Here is a 22,079-nt window from a genome sequence, read left to right on the forward strand (position 1 = left end):
AAATGCTGCTCGATCAACTGTCCTTTCCAAATGACAAAAAGTTTGAAGTCTTTCCACAAAAACTCAGCTTTGTATTGCTTTAACTGCCATTGGCTGAAAAGGTCAATGTCCATCATAACCAGTCATGAAACTAAATAAGTAAGATTATCTCAATAAATAAATACTTTGTGTCGTCAACATTTTGTAACATGAATCATCATTAACCTTTGTATTTCTGTTATTTCTGTTAAATGCTATGGTTTCATATTTTCACAAGAAGTTACTCTTTATAACACTTGATTGAGCTCACTCAGAGGGCCAAAGATAGTTTCTCACTTTAGGAACCATTCCATGGGTCCATGTTGAAACATGTTGAGATTGTCAGGTGAGCTTCTCGGAAAACACAGCGTATGTTTTCAAGAAATGTTCACAGCGACTCTATCTTCTGAGAAGGGCTTCGGTGTCAGTCAGCAGATTTTAGAGCTGGTGTACAAAACTCTTATTGCGAGTGTTTTAACTTTTCATTTTCCTGTTAAGTTCGATCACCTGAACTGCAAACTTAAGAATAAACTCTCTCACATTGTGTCAATGGCCAGCAAGGTAGTGCGCAAACCCCAAAAGCCCTTGACTGTACTCCTCACAGAAAGGACAAGGAAGAAGGTGAGGAGTATCTTGGCAGACAGCTCCCATCCTTTACTCAGCCAGTTTGGGCTCTGGAGCTCTATAGAAATCAATTAAAACAAACATGTAGATAAAAAAAGATACAATATATAAAACAATCAATTACAAAAAAGTAAATAGAAGTAAAGTGGTTAATGATCATAGATGTAAAATGCCTATGGGATACTAAAGTATACATTTTTAGGGCGCTCTGCAAAGAGTTCCAGACGGTTGGGGCATAAAAACAAAAGTCAGATCTTCCAGACTCAGTACAAACAGTGTGTGTGTGTGTGTGTGTGTGTGTGTGTGTGTGTGTGTGTGTGTGTGTGTGTGTGTGTGTGTGTGTGTGTGTGTGTGTGTGTGTGTGTGTGTGTGTGTGTGAAAGAAAAACCAATAGGAAAAGGGGAGGTGCCCAAATTAACACACATAGGGCTCACCTTAGGGGGAACGAGCTGGGTGATCAGGTCGGAGGTGAGGCAGTTGCACACCTTACTCCATGCTGACAGGCAGGGAAAGCCACTGGGCAGAGATCAAAAGGTAGGCCGCTGCCTATGGCTATTTTCTGTGCGTAGCGTTTTATATTGTTGTTTGGATTGTGTCATGTATTACAGGTCACCTGCTTCCCTGCTGGGTTGAAGGCGGCTGGTAGTCATGTCATTTAACTTGAATCATTATGTATTTTAATATGTTGGTAATAAAGTGTTTTAAGATTGTTCATTTGTGTTTCCAGAGCATCAGTGCGGCCAGCTGCTCTTGCCATGAGACTTTTTGTTTGGTTATAGTTTATATTCTTATCTAGTCCGCCTTGGCAAGTGTGCCGGTAGCGGGCGGACTAGTTTTCTTTTTTTGTTTGTTTGTTTATTTGTTATTTAAATCCGCTTTCCCCCCACTATTGCCACTTCACCGGGTTAATCCCAGTTCGACCATCAGGGCAGGTTTAAGTGTGCCATATTTATTAAATGATTGCAGTGAATCCTATCACATGTGTAAACTTGTTCACCCAGAGTGTCAAAGTATTTTCCCTACGGGTGTGTGCAGTGAACAAACATTTCCTACAGTGTGTAGCCTATGGTGTGCAGTGAATATAATATATAACCCCTGCCCTGGTAACAATAACTGAGGTTCTTTGGAGAGAGGTCAATGTGGGCCTGGATTGTGAACTAATGTAATAAAACTATTTGCTATTTAAAGTACATTCTCAATTGTCATTCTTATGCTAGGGATCTATATGGTGGGTGTAACACATGTAAGAGCACACTTCACATACATACAACTCCAAACACACATAGGATATTGATACAACTCCAAACACACATAGGATATTGATACAACTCCAAACACGCATAGGATATTGCACTTTTATTAAAATGTCTGTGAGATACATCACAATGCTGGAATTATGTACCATGTTCTAAATGGTAGTAGGGACAAACCAATGTCAATGAGTACAATATAGTTTACTGGTAACATAACATAATGTGTTAAATGAAATACCATGTATTACATGGCATGTAATCTTTAGTATAAATATAAATGTGTTGGTTTTAAAACAGAAATATAGTGTCTTCTGTGTCATTATAACATAATCTCATAAATATGACTTGTTGAGATTTCAAAAGTCTAACTTGAGATCAACATGACCAATCCAAATGTTTACACAAATCCATATCAATACATGATTTATGCAAACATCAACTCAAGCATGGATCTGAGTCTACAGTTGGGGTCAGAGTAACTAAAGTGCCATACCATGTTTCCCTAAAAGTCGTCTACATCATTTAGGCAACACATACAAACAAAAAGAAAGAGGCAAAGCTTGGAACTACAGTCAGTGTAATGATGAGGTAATAAAAGCATCAATCACATACCATATAAAAATACTATGCAAAGTCCCCCCCCAAAAGAAATCTATTAGTAATATACTGTACATCTTTTGCAGACAGAAAATAAATGTAGTAAATGCTGCTCGATCAACTGTCCTTTCCAAATGACAAAAAGTTTGAAGTCTTTCCACATTACAAAAAGTCAGCTTTTTCCAAGACACATGTATTGCTTTAACTGCCATTGGCTGAAAAGGTCAGTGTCCATCATAACCTGTCATGAAACTAAATAAGTATGATTATCTCAATAATCTGTGCACCAAGGGGTTCATTTATAAACATTGTGTATGCAAAAAAAAGAAGGCGTACGCCACTTTTACGCAAACTTTTATAAAGAACAAACTTCACCTTCATGCGTACGCACATAAACTGGATAAATTAGCAACTGCAACTCCGATGGCAGAAAGATGAAACTCGAGAAATGCTTTGAAATTGACACCATTGTGCAAAAATAAATCAAAATATTACCTCTCACATATTATATATGAAGAGTTCCCTGGAGTGCACACAAAAAACATATTTAATTGGATCTGTAATTATTAAATAATACTTGCAAGTTATGAAATGTATTCTCATAAATAATAAAGGTGAACAGTAGGACAAATGACATTTATAGGCAACTATGGGCGTTAAAAGGGTGGGACACGATGCTCACGTACGTGCGCACATTTTAGAGTTGATTGTGATCTAGGAAGGGAAAAGGGAACTAATCATGTGCACCAAGCAAGATCTGGAAACTGAGCCAGTTTCACTTGATGGCCAACATGCTGAAACTGTGAATACATTCAAATATCTTGGTACAGTCTTGTCAGGTGAGCTTCTCTGAAAACACAGAGTATGTTTTCAAGAAATGTTCACAGCGACTCTATCTTCTGAGAAGACTCAGTAGACTTCGGTGTCAGTCAGCAGATTTTAGAGCTGGTGTGCAAAACTCTTATTGCGAGTGTTTTAACTTTTCCTTTTCCTGTTTGGTTCGATTACCTGAACTGCAAACTTAAGAATAAACTCTCTCACATTGTGTCAATGGCCAGCAAGGTAGTGCGCAAACCCCAAAAGCCCTTGACTGTACTCCTCACAGAAAGGACAAGGAAGAAGGTGAGGAGTATCTTGGCAGACAGCTCCCATCCTTTATTCAGACAGTTTGGGCTCTTGAGCTCTATAGTGTCCCCATGGCAACTAGAAATATATTCAAGAAGTCCTTCTTTCCAAGTGCCATTAGCATCCTTAATTCTGCAAAGTGACCAACAAGATGGAAGCCACAGACATGAACTGTGTTTCTGACATGTGTTTCTAATGTGCAACCCTGTCTATGCCTGTTTGTGTTTTATGTCGTGCTGGTTGCCTTCTGGCTTCTTGTATTGATTTAGCCGAAGACAATTTTCCACCTTGGTAGACTACTACTACGAATACAGTTAAATTAAATTAAATTAAATTAAATTACATTTAAAAAGGCATGGGACGTGCGTGCACTGCACACTGTGTTATAAATCAGAATATTTCTGTGCGTAAACCTTTTTACACCAGTCCTACGCAAAGTTTTATAAATGACCCGCCAGGTGAGCTAAATCAGGTGAGCCTATTGAAAGCCGAGGTAGAGAAAACCGTTCAGGTTTTTATAAACCAATCACATTCATTCACTGGCTGGGTAATAACAGTGATGACACCATAAATACAAAAAAAGCTACATAATTGGTCATTGGCAATTCTATTCACTCATTGCAGAATTGTAATAAATAACAGTATATTATTTATAGGAAATACTGTTTGGACTGAGCCAAAGAAACAACACCCCTAACAGTTGTAGAACTACCAGTGCAGCACATGTATGGTATAAAAGGCACAGTAACAGTTGTAGAACTCCCAGTGCAGCACATGTATGGTATAAAAGGCAGCACATGTATGGTATAAAAGGCAGCACATGTATGGTATAAAAGGCACAGTAACAGTTGTAGAACTCCCAGTGCAGCACATGTATGGTATAAAAGGCAGCACATGTGTGGTATAAAAGGCAGCACATGTATGGTATAAAAGGCAGCACATGTATGGTATAAAAGGCAGCACATGTATGGTATAAAAGGCAGCACATGTATGGTATAAAAGGCACAGTCACAGTGCAGCACATGTATGGTATAAAAGGCAGCACATGTATGGTATAAAAGGCACAGTCACAGTGCAGCACATGTATGGTATAAAAGGCAGCACATGTATGGTATAAAAGGCACAGTCACAGTGCAGCACATGTATGGTATAAAAGGCAGCACATGTATGGTATAAAAGGCACAGTCACAGTGCAGCACATGTATGGTATAAAAGGCAGCACATGTATGGTATAAAAGGCACAGTCACAGTGCAGCACATGTATGGTATAAAAGGCACAGTCCATAAGGCTTCTTGGAGAACGGGGCTCTTAACAACACTGCATACCACTCTCCTGAATGCTGCAACACCCACCTAGTACCTGGTCAGCTCTAAACTATGCTCGTACTGTAGCTCACATAGTCAGGTCACTTCCCTAGCGCATCATAGGCGTTTAAGACAGTAACTTTAGCTCCCACAAAATTATTACTGATATTTACGGTCTTCAACCCCATTCCTTTTCAGGACACTAAAACGGATTACAGTATGTGGAATTTGGGCCCTGAGCCTATTGCCACTGCAAAACCCCCTAAACCTACATACAATGCCAGCCACTATTATGGTCCTCTAGTATACTATTTAATAGGATTTAAAAATGCTGAGAACTGCAATATGGAACCACCTTTAAAATCTGTGGTGCAGACTTAATTGCACATTAAGAGTAGATCATATCAACCCCCTTACACAGTGAGTTGAGATTAAATGACTAACAACAGAAATAAACTGTAAAGGTAAGCTTACACAGTCATAAAATACCATTGCATATTTTCACGGTTTCATACGTCAAGAAAGAATAATATCATAGGATTCTGTTTCTCAATTCCTTTAGGAGTGAATATTGGAGTTTCACATTTGAAGACATTGAAAACTGAATATGAAACCTATTGAACTATATGGAAATGTGCTCTAATGATGTTGTTCTAGAATGTCCACCATTTTGAACTTCCATACCATTGTCACTCTAGAACATTGACAGCTCCTCGTCTTCACAGAGCAGATGCTCCACTTCAGGAACCTTGAGCTGCTGGCTGGTTGTTCGAGAACGGTTCTTCCTGTACATGATGAACTGGGCAGTGATCTAGGAGGGTTAAGGGTAATTTAGATACACATCAAAACATGTACACCCATGTAAGTCTGTAAAAACTGCTCTGCTAACATACTATATTACTATGACTTTTATAACTGGCCCTAGGTACTGTATGTGGTGACACTGTAATTGGGTCCAAACCTGATCATCCCCACTGTGATAAAGGATCGTATCACAAAAGTCGCATTAAGACGGACGCCACCAGGCAAAAGAAAACCTGGGAGGCGCCAAAACCATCTGGCGCAGAACTGTGACTCAAGAGCTGGAACAGATGAACCTGTCATGGGGACCGGCGCAGCATGCTGCCAAGGACCGAACACAATGGCGAGAGCTCATTGAAGCCTTATGTCCCATAGGGGACGAAGAGGAGTAAGTAAGTAAGTAAGTGATAAAGGATACCAGGAAGTCCAGTAGCAGGACCCCAAGGCTGCCTATGAGCCAGGCCAGGCGTTTGAGGATGAAGGTTTGTTTGGAGCCTCTGAGTGCCGGCAGGACCAGCATCAGGCTGAGCCCGTAGGTCCCGTTCCCCATCATCGTCAGCGCAAACAGCATGTACGACGTGCCCTCCGTAGACTGCCGCTTGAACTGGTACAGAAAGGGTTAAAGGTGATCCAACATTCCGCTGTTCACCTAGTATTTTACAGGGTTCCCACACCTTCTGAAACATCAAATTCAAGCACCTTTCAAGGACTTTCAAGACTCAATTCCCTCAAATTCAAGGGCCCAACACGGCATAGTTTGATACAGATCACAGACAACAATTAAAATGAGAGGCTTGATTGTGTGAACACTAGATGGTCTCTTGTCGTGTCTACCACAGCACAGCAAAACAATATATTGTGAAATATGTGTAAAGTTAAGCAATACAGAGACTTATTTACTAGTTGACGAGCTAAGTAAAACATTTTTGAAATCATATATTTATTTATTTTTAGAGAGAGAGAGAGAGGGGGGGGAATTCAAGCACTTTCAATGACCCATGTCTATTTTCAAAAACGTTTAAGACCTTGATTTTCTTTCCCTCAAATTCACAAACTTTCAAGGATTTCAAGGACCCGTGGGAACCCTGATTTTAGCTATACAACGAGTTACTATGCAAACGTGGTATGATGGAATGATGGTTATCATTGAAACTATCGATCTGTCACTCACGTTTTTATAGAGCTGTGGGAAGCGAGAGGAGAGGTAGAAGATAGAAGCCAAGTATCCACACACATAGCCGGACATCTCCACACTGTTAGAGGCACTCTAGGGAGAGAGAGAGAGAGAAAGAGAGGAGAGAGAGGGAGAGAGAGAGAGAGAGAGAGAGTGAAGAGTGGAGGAGAGTGAATATTACACGTGTACATGACAGCACACATTAGCTTGTCGTAGTAGTGGTGAGAGAGAAAATAGAATCACAAACACTTACTGTGCAAGAGTGAATCAAACACTAACTCAATCGTCTACTGATGACTCACACGCATGTGCACGCACACGCACACGCACACACACACACACACACGCACGCACACACACACACACACACACACACACACACACACACACACACACACACACACACACACACACACACACACACACACACACACACACACACCTGAGGGTCAGCCGAGGTGATGTTTTGTGTGATGAGTTTGGGCAGAACCAGGAGAGCCACAGAAGCAGCCCCACACCACAGGAAACACACCCACTTCAGTAGAGGGTTCTCTGGCGTAGAAGGAGTGTGAAAGAACAGAAGAAAGAAAGATATATGGGTCACTTTTGTCTTTAGGGTCTTTAGGTTTAGGGTTCACCGTTTCGGTATGTGATCCAGTTAGCCATGTTGTAGAGTGTGACAACATACACCATAGTGTGCCTATCTTGATATTTGTGATGGCAGCTGGTGAAACCGGGAATGAGTCAGCAACCAATCAAATTGTTCAGACTTTTATTCTGAAAAATGTAAATACGCAGTGAAGTCAAGCCATAGGCCTACACTTATTGGGCGAAGGCAGTGAGCCTTCGCTTCATAAACAGCAAATTGGGTATTAGAGCACAGCGTTTTCCTGGTCATAACTATGACATCAGCTTAACTGTCCCCCCTGAGACATCTACTACCCGCTGCACTGTTTATCCTGAGACACCTACTTCCCCCCTATACTGTTTCCACTGTGTCATTAAAAAAAGGCAAAAAAAAGAAAGAAACTTCCTTCTTCTAGCACGACGACTGCCGATGGCCTCAGGCCTGAGCTTAGATTACTTTTTCCTGCTATGACTGGTGGATAGTTGATTCACTTACTTAGTCAAATGTATTGATTGTAAGTCACTTTGCAATAAGGCATCTGCTAAATGCCAAAAATGTAAATGTTAATATAATGTAAATGTACATCATATGACTCTGAAGATCAAGTATCTGAACTCAATACGTATCAGGACTTACTTCTGGCTGCGCTGTTTTTGATCTTGTAGTAGAGGAACTGAGAGATGAGCATCATATCCGTGAAGATGTAGAATACTGCTGAGACAATCTAAGAGAGAAGAAGAAGAAGAAGAAGAAGAAAATATGAGTATAATGTCTACTGTAAGTAAGTAAGTAGGCTAAGTAAGTAAGTAAAGCGTTATTTATATAGCGCATTTCGTACATGAAATGCAACTCAAAGCGCTGTATACCTACTGGGCTGGGCTACTAAAATAGCTGACCCATCCCTGCTCCTATAACGTTAACCAGTTCCTGGTTTACCTGAATGGGGAGTTGGCTGGTCAGGTAACAGCCTGATAGGTTGCTCAGGTCCCCACTTATTAGAAAAAGCAGAAAGCCCAAAGACATGGCCTCCTCAACATTCCCATTACGATAGGCCTCATACAGTTGTCTGAGAGTTGGAGAGAGGGAGAGAAATATTGTGTTGGATTAAAGCCCCTCAGGAACCTGGTTTTGCATTGGCACCACAACCAAAACAACAACAACAACAACAACAACAGGATTGCACCAAGGTATTATAATCATAATCTAGGCTACGTCATAAATGGCCTTCATAACATTACATTTTTATTCAACCTCTATGTATCTAGGCTAGTCTCATTAGGATACACATCTATGTTGCAAGAGAGACCAGGACATGCATTAACTTTAGAGATAGTGGAGGTGTCATGTTATTAAATTGCCATTTGGAGCACAACTGACATGCAAGCTTTCCCCTTGGTGAAACCCTAACGTTGCACTATTCTACAAAACATGACCGTACTGAAACATTACAACAACATTAGCCTATTATTTACTCACGGTAGAGTAGACAGCAAAAAACACAACATGGACACCAATCCGATCACCACACTCCAGTAATCCCACACATTCTCCACGCATTCCTCCAGGAGGTAGAGTATCCACGGAGTTCCGTTCGCACACAGAGGCCGACCCAGCACGGGGGACAGGCTAGCGGCCACGTCTGCACTCTTCGCCGGGAAGCGCGCGTGGGCCATAGGGACGAGTTTCGGTCCCTCTACTTCCGTGGATGAATCCTTGTTTGAAGCGATGATGATGTGGAAGTTTCCCCTCCTCCACATCAGACCTATGGCCGGGGCGAACTTGTAATTCTGACTATGGCCAATTAGAGAGACACATTCACCGATTGCTGTCCAAACAGAAGTGTGACTTCTTGTGCACATGTCATTTGAGAGCAAAGCCTTGTGGGTTATTTGTCCTGACAAACAAAACAAAAATAGGTCGGAGAAATCATATTACCACGTATATTGTAATAGTTCTAAATATCCCATATAATGCGAGCCAGGAGAGCCAGTCGTTCCTGTGTAGCTGGTTTTGTATGGTGGGTGTGGAGTTCCTGTAGGGCAGGCTATAGCTGGTTGTGTATGTCGGTTTCAGATCTACTGAGCAGGCTTACAAGGAGCCAGTAGAGTCGTCATAGTAATATACTGCGGTTTCTTGTCTTATATATAAGAGATATATATATATATATATATATATATATATATATATATATATATATATATATATATATATATACATATTTATCTATATCTGTGTATTCTGTATAAAGTGTTTATTTACAGTGTAAATAAAGTGTTTAGTGTCTTATTTGTTTCTCTCTCATTTCAGGTAAAGGATGTTCATTCAGTCATTGATTCAATCTGAGCTACCAGAGTTGTTCCGTTGTACAACACTTTTATTTTGTTGAATAAAATTGTTGTACAACGGAATTTGCTGTCAAACCCCGTCACGCAAAGCGCAGTTGCACAACAAAACCAAAAGGTGGGAGCAAAAGACCACAAATGAAATGCCTGCAAGACAGCTCCAATGTCCATGCAGGGTTCTAATAGTAGACAAGACACGTGCCTCTGTAATACACATTGTAATACTATAATAGAGTATGTCACTCTGAACTGTAGAGGGCAGTAATGCGCGAAAGCGTCTACACTGCCGGAAATTCGAACAGAAGAAGAAGAAGAAAAGTGACAATCATACTCTAATACTTTATATTATTTTTTAAAAAGACCATGCGCCGTTGCCTGCTACATTATTTAGCCCTTGTTCAGAAAAGCGCTATACAAATATAGGTATTACTATGATTATTCTTATGTGTTTTTTGTTTTAATACGCGGTCCTGTGTGGAGGGTGGTCTCAATCACGTCCTCACAACGGAGATAAATGAGCTCCACTCTTGTCTAACAACAACAACTCACACATTAACTTGTACTTATCGTGATCATGTCTGGCAGGGGAAAAGGAGGAAAAGGACTCGGCAAAGGAGGCGCCAAGCGCCATCGCAAAGTTCTCCGTGATAACATCCAGGGAATCACCAAGCCCGCTATCCGCCGCCTGGCTCGCCGTGGGGGTGTGAAGCGCATCTCTGGTCTGATCTATGAAGAGACCCGCGGTGTGTTGAAGGTGTTCCTGGAGAACGTGATCCGTGACGCCGTCACCTACACCGAGCACGCCAAGAGGAAGACCGTCACCGCCATGGACGTGGTCTACGCTCTGAAGCGCCAGGGACGCACCCTGTACGGCTTCGGCGGTTAAACTATCCCGACCCCTAAAACCCAAAGGCTCTTTTAAGAGCCACCCATCTCCACACTCAAGAGAGTTGAATCCATCAGTAACATAGCAGTCCTGTCTACACTTTAATAAACACAAGAACAAACCATTTACGTTGCCAAATCAGTAGTTCACAAGCACTTCCACGCTCCCAACGGTCCTCATTTCCCTCCATGGAGAGCTGGTCGTTTATATTCTGTTCGGCAAATATCCACATAGTTTAAGACTATGCGACCATGCTTGCCCTTGCAATGTACCGCACCCAAAAGACAGCGTACGTAAAAGCCTTACTATATATTGGGACTTGTTCTAGGTATTCTAAACTCCTCAAACAAATTTGGAAACGTTCTTTTTGTGGATTATTCCTCCCCTTTAATAATACCAATTGGTATTGTATCTTATATCGTTGGAAAGCCTGATTAGTCACCTTTACAACGAGGTACAACTTGTAAGGACCATGCATGCGTGGAATGAGCAACACAGCTAAACGTGTGGGTAGCGGCCCCAAAATCGCCTGCAATATTCTTCTGTTGGTAATGGTATCGTTTTGAGTTGCTTGGTGGATTGGATGGTTGCCCTCTCCCACAGTAATAAGGAAAAAACAACACATATTGGCCATTTTTACACTTTATTCATTTTACACTGTCAGGGACCTCAGTAGCGTTTGGAAGATCCAACCTCGTTGTACCTCGTTGCAATGGTGACTAATCAGGCTTTCCAACGATATTAAATGCAATACCAATTGGTATTATTAAAGAGGAATAATTGACAAAAATAACGTTTCCGAACTTTTTTTGAGGAGTTTATTTGTGTCCTTTTTCGTATTCTCAATCTTCCTCTTCTTCTTCACGTCTTTTTTTTTTCTTCCATTTTTCTCTGGTTGAAGGAAACAAGGCAGACCAGTGAAAAGCAGCGTGGGGGAGGAGACTTGGGGAGCGCGTGCGCAGATAATGAATGTCCGTGAGCGTGGAGTCTGTTGAGCGTCAGAGCAACGCTCGGCATTGGACGTGTGTGTCAGCAGGTGCCTAATTTGCATAGCTCCCTCTTCATATAGGGGCTATGTGCTTACGGCTCCCTCATTCGTTCCTGAGAAGCAAAGATAATCACCATGCCTGAGCCAGCGAAGCCAGCGCCCAAGAAGGGCTCCAAGAAAGCCGTCACCAAGACCGCCGGCAAGACCGGCAAGAAGCGCAGAAAGTCCAGGAAGGAGAGCTATGCCATCTACGTGTACAAGGTCCTGAAGCAGGTCCACCCCGACACCGGCATCTCCTCCAAGGCCATGGGAATCATGAACTCCTTCGTCAACGACATCTTCGAGCGCATCGCCGGTGAGTCTTCTCGCCTGGCCCACTACAACAAGCGGTCTACCATCACCTCCAGGGAGATCCAGACCGCCGTGCGTCTGCTGCTCCCCGGTGAGCTGGCCAAGCACGCCGTGTCCGAGGGCACCAAGGCCGTGACCAAGTACACCAGCTCCAAGTAGTAGCGCTTCTGCCTGCTCCACTAACCCCAAAGGCTCTTTTAAGAGCCACCCACCCTTTCAACATAAGACAAATTCCATAGCGGGTTGACCTCGCGTGCTACAATGTTGTATTGTATCTGTTTAATGACTCGATGTTGTAATCTTTAATGATTTCAAGTCCTAACTTGTAGCATGAACGCGCCCGATATTTGGCGCGGCTCTCTGTCCCCCCTCGTCTGTCAAATGAGCACGAAGCTACGTTGTGCACACGCGTGGCCGATGGCTTTATTACTGATTACATACATGTACACTAGAGACCAAGGCCTGCACATGTCCACAGTATTTACCCTAACAACCCTAACATAACACAGTTCAATACAGAAATCATTACATCATAAAACCACTATCCTCATTTAACACCCTAAATTGCACCTAGTGGCACCAGAACATCCAAGTGAATTTCTTTCTGTAGATTGTTGCAGTAGTTAGGTGCACCACAAGTAAAAGTGGGTTAATATGGTGGGGAGGCGGGGAATCTCGACAACCAATTATGTGAACGAGTTCTGCATTGGGGGCAGCAACTGTCATGCCAACCACTGCCAAAATTAGCCCGCGCCATCAACGGCCCATCGAAATCTAATCGTTCGAACGTTGTTGCTAATCGTTCGAACGTTCGACGTGCGTTCGAACGATTAGCAACAGCGTTCACAGTTTGGCATGACAGCACCACCCAAAGTACATGCATGAATCAGATTAAAAACTATTTGTGATTTGGTAAAGTACATAGATTTTGTCTTTCCAACATTAAGTATCATTCTCATACCACCAAATGCTCTCTGCAGGACAGTGAATGCATGCAGACTGTAGCTCAGAAAGAGCCTGGTCAGTCGTGGGGGCAATAGCATACTGTACAACAGTGTCATCAGCATATATATATATATATATATATATATATATATAATATTATTATTGTTGATGTGAATATTAAAAAGAACCAGAGCAAGAATGTACTTTTTTATGTCCAGTAAAACAGATTTAACACCATCAGTTAAGACAGCCCTAACCCAATCAATGTAAGACAAGTGTAGACACCTAGACTGCTATGGCCGGGTGTAAAGCCAGATTGGTGCACATTTAGGTTACATTAAAATGTTAATCGTACGACAGGAGGTGTGATTACAAAGCTGGTAATATATGGTGATTGATTGTGGTGAATTCCCCACATGTCTTGTCCATGAAGATGAGGAGAAGCCACTTTAGATGATTGACATGAAGCCAACGTCAAACTAGTCAAACAACTCGCTGCCTCACTCGTCTGTCTGTCATTCGCTCCTCAACAGCCTTACTACGATTAATACGAGGCTCAAGGACGAGCCAAGCAGCGGCAGAACCATTAAATTATATTATGTTACGTTACAAATGTGATGTAATTTAAGCACCCCGGTCCACAAAGATCCACAAACACATGGAGAGAGGAGGCAGGCTGACTACGTCACCATCGAGAAATAACACATACACAAGCTCATTTTATTTATTGAATTGACTTATTACTATTATTATTTATTTACAAACAGAGTTATAATTGCAATTTCAGCTAGTTACTATCTAGTTTAGTAGCCGAACATATTCATCATAAGGCTGTTGATATACATCCTCGACAGGGATAACACAAGTTCGACACAGACAACACAAATCTCATCGTGTCAGGATTAAAATGCTGGTGATAATATCGCAATTTATTCCTCAGAGTAGATATACATCAACCATAGTCTATCTATGGCTTTCACCTGTCTTGTCTAGATTTAATAGGAGGGAGAGGGACACCATCTGAAAAATCACCTATAGGGACAAGCTCTCAGCCCCATCCCCGCGACTGTGTTTCACGACCACCAAAAGAGCTCATATTTATAACACCCCGCACCACATCGGGGGACCCTCAACCTTTGTACTCCCTTGCCAGACAACCTGGCTACCTGGACAACGAGTGCTGGTCGCAATCATATGCACTTTTAGCCACTTTAGGAGACAAATAACACAGGAAAAGCTGTGCGCACCGCTCCCTCCGACGGTGCAATGGTGGGGTTTTGATCGAGTCACAACAAAACACATGAGGCCATCGCGGCTTACATGACTTTATTCTAACCGGAGGCAAGTCTGCTTGCTGGCCCGTTTGCATTTGGACCTCAACTCGGCACCACTGGTGACTTTTGGCCCGTTATTCGCGAGGAGAAAACACAGGCGCCCGAACATTTCGGCAGCTCCGACTGCTGAGCATGGATGGTTGAGTCTGCACGGTTCTCATGCCGCGTTTAAGGACAGCCCCCTGCGCCGGGTTGAGCTTCATTCTCACAGAGCAGCTTTGCAGACTAGTTGGTTTACCGGAACGAACGAGACTTTCTACAGACATGGCAGAAGTCGCACCAGCAGCAGCCCCCGCGCCGGCCAAGAGCCCAAAGAAGAAGGCAGCAGCCAGGCCCAAGAAAGCAGCTGGCCCCAGCGTCGGCGATCTCATCGTGACGGCCGTGTCCGCATCCAAGGAGAGGAGCGGTGTGTCCCTGTCTGCACTCAAGAAGGCGCTGGCGGCCGGTGGCTACGACGTGGAGAAGAACAACTCCCGCGTTAAGGTCGCCGTCAAGACCCTCGTCACCAAAGGCACTCTGCTCCAGCTCAAGGGCACCGGAGCCTCCGGCTCTTTCAAACTGAACAAGAAAGCCGCCGAGGCGGTCAAGAAGCCGGCGAAGAAAGCCGCCGCCCCGAAACCCAAGAAGGCGGCCGCAAAGAAGCCCGCCGCTGCCAAGAAGTCTCCGAAGAAGGCAAAGAAGCCCGTTGCGGCCAAGAAGTCTCCCAAGAAGGCAAAGAAGCCCGCGGCAGTCACCAAGAAGGCCACCAAGAGCCTCAAGAAGGCAACACCGGTCAAGAAGGCTCCGGCTAAGAGCCCCAAAAAGGCCGTCAAGGCAGCCAAGCCCAAGGTAGCCAAACCCAAAACGGTGAAGCCCAAGGCAAAGAAGGCAGCCCCAAAGAAGAAGTAAACATTCAAAGTGTTCTTTCCGACACCATTTGTACCGCAAAAAGGCTCTTTTAAGAGCCACCCACATTTTCGTAAAAACGCATTATCATCCATGACGACAGAAAAAGTCGAGTGTTTGTTTTAGAAAGTATTTTACACCAGTGTCAACCACGGACTTACACACACGACAATCATGTTTTTACTTATTGAGTAAATAATGAGCAGTAATGAGAGATTTGACATCTTTGACGCTATAAAGAGTCACTCGGTAGATCTGTGTGCGGGAGAGGATGGTGGGGGTATGACAGTGTCCACAAAGTTGCATATAATATAAACATATACAGATAGTTATAAGAGATACTCTTTCCGTTACACCATTACGTTATATTTGGACAGAAAGGCGGGCGATAACAGACAACTTTTCGCTCAGTCAGGAGTAACTTACTACAGAGAGCTGGGAATGCACTTCACAATGTACATATTATATACGTATCAATTACATATTATTATTATGACATATACTAGTTTTAGTACATTGAATATGTCACGTGGGGCGAGTTTGATTTGAACTTCGATTTCTGTCGCGCGAGGGAAACTCACAAAGACAATCTTCAATATTCACAATGTATCACAATCTCTGTCTCTTGATTGGATGAGGTGACATCGACCCAGTGGCCAATGAACGCCGTCCAGGCGAGCTATAAGAACGACGCTCCAAGCGGCTGAACTAGTATCTGAAATTCTTTTCTTCAGCTTGTTTGAGATCCCGCTAAACCGTCACCATGTCAGGAAGAGGCAAAACTGGAGGCAAGGCCAGAGCCAAGGCAAAGACCCGCTCTTCTCGCGCTGGGCTTCAGTTCCCTGTGGGCCGTGTCCACAGACTCCTTCGTAAGGGCAACTATGCCCATCGTGTGGGCGCTGGCGCACCGGTGTACCTGGCCGCCGTGCTCGAGTACCTGACTGCTGAGATCCTGGAGTTGGCCGGCAACGCCGCCCGCGACAACAAGAAGTCTCGTATCATCCCCCGTCACCTGCAGCTGGCCGTCCGTAACGATGAGGAGCTGAACAAACTGCTGGGCGGTGTGACCATCGCTCAGGGTGGTGTGCTGCCCAACATCCAGGCAGTGCTGCTCCCCAAGAAGACCGAGAAGCCCGCCAAAAAGTAAACGATCCAACTCGGCTTCGGCTCCTCAACCCCAAAGGCTCTTTTAAGAGCCAACCACTTCTCTCTCCAAAAGAGCAATGCATCACTCCATCCTCTGTTTGTCTGCGCTGTGAGCCCCTCATGTTGTGAAATGTCCTCAATCTTATTTTATGTGCATGAGGCAGAGAAAACGCACCAAACGATACACACAGTTGTGACAGAAGCACTCATGATGTGACATTTTCAGCATTCAAAAATAATATTCAGTTCACTACGGTTTTAGAAACCAACCCTTCCTTGTGAAGTGAACCTTGTTCTTCGATATGTAGTTAATGTTTGTTTGGTTCATTTGTATGAACTCGACGGGGACAACTAATGATGGAAGTAGGTAAGGATAGAGGACAACAAACAGCAGAATGTGTGAGCTGTTGTGACAGTAAAAGGACGTCCAATGGAACACAAGCACCATAAACACTAAATAAGTATCCACTATTTGCAAACTGCTGATCTCTGTACATAATGTTTACACAATTCTTATTTACATGTGTATATATTATATCTTTTTAAACTGCGAAGCCCACATCTATTTTCATTTTAAGTTATCAGCTCTTTAGTCTAGTAGTAGATTACTTTATTTATTTGTGTTATCTTTACACTTGCTTTGGCAATGTAAACGGTTGTTTTAAATGCCAATGAAGCACATTAAAATGGAAAATTAAAGGTGTTTTTTATTGGTTTTTATAAAAACGCAACACCGTGTATACAATCAATTAATCAAACAATCAGACATTTAAGACATTACATTCAACAACAACCAACATTAAACTAACTAAAGTGCTCAGTGTTCAGTGTATTGTCCAGTGTAGTGTAATGTTCAGTGTTCAGTGTTCAGTGTCCAGGTTCCAGTGTCGGTAGGAGGCAGGGGTAAAAAACCTGTTCGCTGTGCATCCGGGAAAAAAATTCCCCTGCAGCCCTCTAGTTGTAGAGCGACTACTATCCAGTTTGCCCACCAGTGCAAAGCCGTGGCTCCCCCACCTCCCTCCCCCGAGGGACCCCACACACCCGACTCACCCGACCCGCCCCACCACCGGCGCATCCGGCCCAGCCCACCAGGCTCAGACTCCTGTAGCCCTTCACGAGGCTAGCCGGACCAGGCGCCCCAGCGGCGGAGCAGATCGAGCACGCAGGCCGACCGGAGGCCCCTGAGGAGAGGCCCAGAGAGCTCGGCGCATGGCAGGCAAGCAGAGGCGAAAAACCTGTACACAGCTTATCCAGGGAAAAAGCTCCCTGGCTCTTCTCAGCTTGTTCCGGGCTGGGGGTTGGGGGTTGGCGGGTAGGGGACTGGGCCTGTAGCTGGGGGCCTGGAGTTGGGGGGGGGGGGCCCGGAACAGGGGGTTTGGGGTCGCTGAGTTGGAACCTGGGGTTGGTGCTGGGGTGACGTGGTGGTTCCCGCCGGTCTCTGCTCCTGGGTCTGGAAGCCTGGGTAGGTGTCAGAGCTGGATATGACATGTGCCTGAAAAGATACAGGAGTGAGAGAAGGGAGGTGTGCATGGTTTGTGTAGTGTGCATTTTGGTGTCAGGCGGGTGATCAGTACTTCCCTGTGACCCAGTGGTGTTGGTCATCCTGGTGCTGGTGGTGCTGGCAGAGACGGCTGGTTCGGCTGTGGGTTGTGTGTGTTGATATTCTGGTGAGAGTAGGAAGTGGGTCAGTGCTGTGTACATGTGTAGGTGGTGGAAGGTGCAGTAAACTTCCCTGTTGGTGTTGTGCGCTGCTCCTCTCCTGGTCCTTGTGATGGTGATACTGCTGACCAGGGCTTGTGCTGGAACAGTGGTGAAGGTGATAGTGCAGGAACTGGTGGTGTAGTGAGGTAGGCCCGGGGTGGGGGGGGGTTGGTCGATGCGGCGCGGCATGGGGGGGGGTTTAGAGGATGACGTCCTTCCATCTCTCCACCCCCCACACCGCTCTTGCTTGATCCGGGTTATTTTTAAAGTCAACAATAGCATGGTCCCTGAGGCAGAGGGTGATTCTCCTCCTCAGGGTTGTCAGGTGGACGCTCTGTTTCTGATAGACCCTGATGTTCCTCGTCTCCCAGAGTACCTGCTTGACGGCGCTGATGATCCTCCACTGTTGTTGTAGTTGGGGGGTTGTGCACCCCCCGGGAGGACCATACAGGATGTTCTCGCTCGTCAAGCGGGGCAGGGTCAGCAGGCTGTTTAGGGAGACAGAGGGAACAAACAGGGCCCAGACCCGCCTGGCCACGGAGCACTCACAGAACAGGTGGTTAATGTGTTCTGTGTCCGTGCATCCGTGGGGGCATTTATCAGTCGTTGCGATGTGCCGCCTATGCAAGAATTCCCTAGTGGGGAGACAACCATGAGCAGCCATCCAGGCAATGTCTTTTTGTTTATTGTTAGTACATTTATGATTAATGTTTTTCCATACCTGTTTGGAGTCCACGGCTGTGCTGGCCTTGGGGTGAGTAATGGTTTCCTTCGACCTTATGAAGGTCATAATGTCTTTGTATTTCCATGAGGCCAGCCCAGCCGCGGACAATCCTGTCTTGAAGGCAAAGTCCCTCCATATCTTGTAGACTGGAGGGGGGTCCCAGCTGTAGGGCACAGTGTGATTTATTGATGCGGTCACCCTGAGTGTCCGAAGGATGGGTGTGGCATAGTATATTTCCAAGAACCTGGCTTTCCTATCTTTGTTGTTGATGTTGTTGATGAGGTTGGAGAGTCCCTGTGCCCTAATGATGTTTAGGATGTCTGGGACCCCTTTCCCCCCATTCTCCACTGTTTTGTACAGGGTGGTGCGTTTTAGTTTTTCCATCTGGCTCCCCCAGACAAAGGTAAACATGATCCTTTCGATGGTTTTGGATACTGCTCTGTCTGGGGGAAACACCCTGCCCAGGTAAAGGAGAATGGGAAGAACAATAGCCTTCAGGACCAGGATCTTGCCTGTCATTGTGAGAGGCCGTGCACTCCACTCACAGATCTTCTTTTGGACCTGGCGGATGGTCTCCTTCCAGCTGCCGGAGGCTCCTCCATCTTTCTGGTAGGTGATCCCCAGCAGCTTAATGTTTTCCGTCTTTACAGGGAAGGAGGTTGCCAGGTTCTCCTGCCAGTGCTGCGACAGAAACAGCTCACACTTACCCCTATTGATCAGGGCGCCAGTGGCTGCACAGTAGTCCTCCACCACTTTCGTTGCTGTGGAAATGGAGCGACTATCTGTGCCGACGATGGTAATGTCGTCCATGTACGCCACCACCTTGAGCCTCTCCCCCCGGGCCCCTGGTAGAGGGTAGCCCATGATGTTGGGGGAGCTCCTGATCTTCCGTAGGAACGGCTCCAGGTAGATGACGTACAGTAGAGGGGCCAAGGGGCATCCCTGCCGTACTCCAGCTTTGATGGGGAAGGGGTCTGTCAACTGGTTGTTGATCCGAACTCTGCTCGTGATGTTGTTGTAGCAGAGTTCGGTCCAGTTGAGCAGGTGCTGGGGGAAGTTCATGCCCCTCAGCACCCTCTGCAGGAAACCATGGCTAACCCTGTCAAAGGCCTTCTCCTGATCCAGGCTGAGAAGGCCTAAAGGGGACCTCCGCTCCTGGGAGTGCAGGATGAGGTCTCTCACCAGGAGCAGGTTGTCGTTGATGGACCTACCGGGGACGCTACAGGTTTGGTCAGGGGCTATAACTGAGGGGAGGAGGGTTTGAAACCGTTGGGTGAGGGCTTTTGTCATAATTTTATAGTCCACTGGGAGGAGATTGATGGGGCGCCAGTTCCGGAGGTCCTTGAGGTCCCCTTTCTTGGGGATCAGTGTGACCGTACTCTGTCTCATTGACTCTCCAAGCCTCCCTTCCCTGTAGACGGCTTTGAAGACCTCCGCCAAGTCCTCCTTGAGGAGATCCCAGAGAGTCTTGTAGAACTCTGCTGGGATCCCATCCGGTCCAGGGGCCTTGTGTGTATTCAAGGAGTGCACGGCCCGGGTGAGCTCCTCCGTGGTCAGCTCTGGGTTCTCACTCTCACCACCCTCGGGGACCCGGTCCAGACCATCCAGGAAGGTGGCCATGAGAGTCTCGTCGGTTGTCTTGATGTTGTAGAGACTCTCGTAGAACTCTCTTGCCACCCCCGGGATGTTGCCTCTGTCTGACACGGTGTCCCCATTGGTGTCGTATAGGGACAGGATAGGCTTGTGTTTTGACCGTGCCTTGCGGAAGAAGTGGCGTGTGCATTTCTCCTCCTCCTCCAGGCCCTGGAGTTTTTCCCTGAACTGTTTCTTTTGTTGTTGCTCCCGGTAGAGGGTGGCAAGGTGTTGTTTGGTCTCAGCCAGTTCTCGGGCCACATCCAGACCACCCAGTTGTAGGAGACTTAGGCGTTGGAGGGCCGCGTTGTGGTGTTGAAACCTGGCCCTCTGTTCTGCCGCTTTCCTCCTTCCGACTGACCCGAAGTAGCCCTTTGTCCTGGCCTTAACCATCTCCCACCACTCTATCGGGGAGTCGAACAGTTCTTTTAGGGTCCTCCACTCCAGGTAGCGCCTGGAGAAGGAATGCACCACTGTTGGGTCCTGAAGGATCGATGTATTCATCCTCCAGGTACCCCTACCCGCTCTTGTTTGGCCTTCCCATTCCAGGGACACTGTCAACATCCTGTGGTCCGAGAAGTGGGCCGCCTGGCTGGTCAGGGTTCCCATCCTCAGACCTGGCGAGAGCAAGAACATGTCTATCCTGGAGGAAGAATTCCCGGAGGAACTCACCCTTGTGTGTGTCGGCGGGGAGGTGCCACCGGCGTCTACCAGTTGGAAGTCGTCTATGATGGACTGAAGTTCTGTAGTGGATCGGTCTCTCCTGGGCCTGCTGCGGTCCTCATCCCGGAGGGCACAGTTGAAATCTCCCCCCACTAGGACTGGTGTGGGGATGAGGAGGAGAGACCGAAGTTTCTTGAAAAGGGAGACTCTCTTGGCCACGTTGGTTGGGCCGTACACATTGATGACCCTCAGCGGCGAACCCTGGATCTCTAGGTCCAGAACCAGGATTCGCCCGCTCTCTACAACCTCCCCCTTTTTGGTCTGCAGAAAAGGGTTGGCCACCAAAATGCCGACCCCATCAGCTCTATCAATGTTTGAGCCTGACCAGAGAGAGTCCCCCCGTGTCCATTCCTCCTCCAGGGTGGCGTCCATCTCCTTGAATGGGATGGCGCACTCCTGGAGGATATACATGTCTGACTGATGTTGGGTGATGTACTGGTAGACGACCTCCCGTTTGTCTGGTTGCCGGAGGCTTCTGGTGTTGAGAGATGAGATTGTTATCCTCATGGTTCTTGGATTTGGTTTGTTCCAATTTTTGCTAAACTATTGCACATGAGGTTGAGGCCCTCCAATGGGTCGTTGGGGGCCAGATAGTGTGGTACCTCCCCTTGGCTGCTCATGGTGTGGGGGTTGGAAAATTAAAGGATAGATTATCTTTGACAAAAGTTAAAGGACACATCTCTTTGAAGCCAACTGTTTGGGGAGGGGCAAACTAAATGTTTGAATTTATGGCGGCAAAGGCGTGGACGGGGCTCGTGTCCAATGGCAGCCGGAGAAGGAGGTGACAACGAGCCAATGAGCTCGTCTATAGTCGCCACCCAATCGGAGCACGACTGGGGCTTTATAAACTAAACTCGCAGACTTTTCAATGTTATCTAAACTCCGACTGAACGTGTA

General features: G+C 45.7%; 6 protein-coding genes across 6 annotated transcripts in view; 5 read left to right on the forward strand and 1 right to left on the reverse strand.

Annotated features, from left to right (window-relative positions):
- Positions 1-22,079, forward strand: part of LOC308161191 (histone H3.2) — a gene marked incomplete at its 3' end in the record, with an annotated part of 320,132 nt that overhangs the window by 268,928 nt on the left and 29,125 nt on the right. The gene's annotated exons all lie outside the window — the stretch shown is intronic.
- LOC308161185 (lysosomal amino acid transporter 1 homolog) lies at positions 5,617-9,198 on the reverse strand (the record flags this gene model as incomplete). The annotated part of the gene is made up of 7 exons (XM_080535164.1): positions 5,617-5,733; positions 6,142-6,327; positions 6,895-6,990; positions 7,340-7,449; positions 8,162-8,249; positions 8,462-8,591; positions 9,002-9,198. 7 exons carry the CDS (start codon positions 9,196-9,198, stop codon positions 5,617-5,619), a joined length of 924 nt encoding a protein of 307 aa, XP_080391290.1.
- On the forward strand, positions 10,442-10,753 carry LOC308161200 (histone H4; the record flags this gene model as incomplete). Its single annotated transcript, XM_080535181.1, has 1 exon — positions 10,442-10,753. The coding sequence occupies one exon, from the start codon at positions 10,442-10,444 to the stop codon at positions 10,751-10,753; it is 312 nt and encodes a 103-aa protein (XP_080391307.1).
- Positions 11,877-12,251, forward strand: LOC308161198 (histone H2B-like; the record flags this gene model as incomplete). The annotated part of the gene is made up of 1 exon (XM_080535179.1): positions 11,877-12,251. One exon carries the CDS (start codon positions 11,877-11,879, stop codon positions 12,249-12,251), a length of 375 nt encoding a protein of 124 aa, XP_080391305.1.
- Positions 14,636-15,259, forward strand: LOC308161189 (histone H1-like; the record flags this gene model as incomplete). The annotated part of the gene is made up of 1 exon (XM_080535170.1): positions 14,636-15,259. The coding sequence occupies one exon, from the start codon at positions 14,636-14,638 to the stop codon at positions 15,257-15,259; it is 624 nt and encodes a 207-aa protein (XP_080391296.1).
- LOC308161196 (histone H2A-like) lies at positions 16,020-16,403 on the forward strand (the record flags this gene model as incomplete). Its single annotated transcript, XM_080535177.1, has 1 exon — positions 16,020-16,403. One exon carries the CDS (start codon positions 16,020-16,022, stop codon positions 16,401-16,403), a length of 384 nt encoding a protein of 127 aa, XP_080391303.1.

This window comes from Nansenia antarctica, assembly GCF_963989245.1.
Source record: "Nansenia antarctica genome assembly, chromosome: 6".
Lineage (NCBI taxonomy): Eukaryota > Metazoa > Chordata > Actinopteri > Argentiniformes > Microstomatidae > Nansenia > Nansenia antarctica.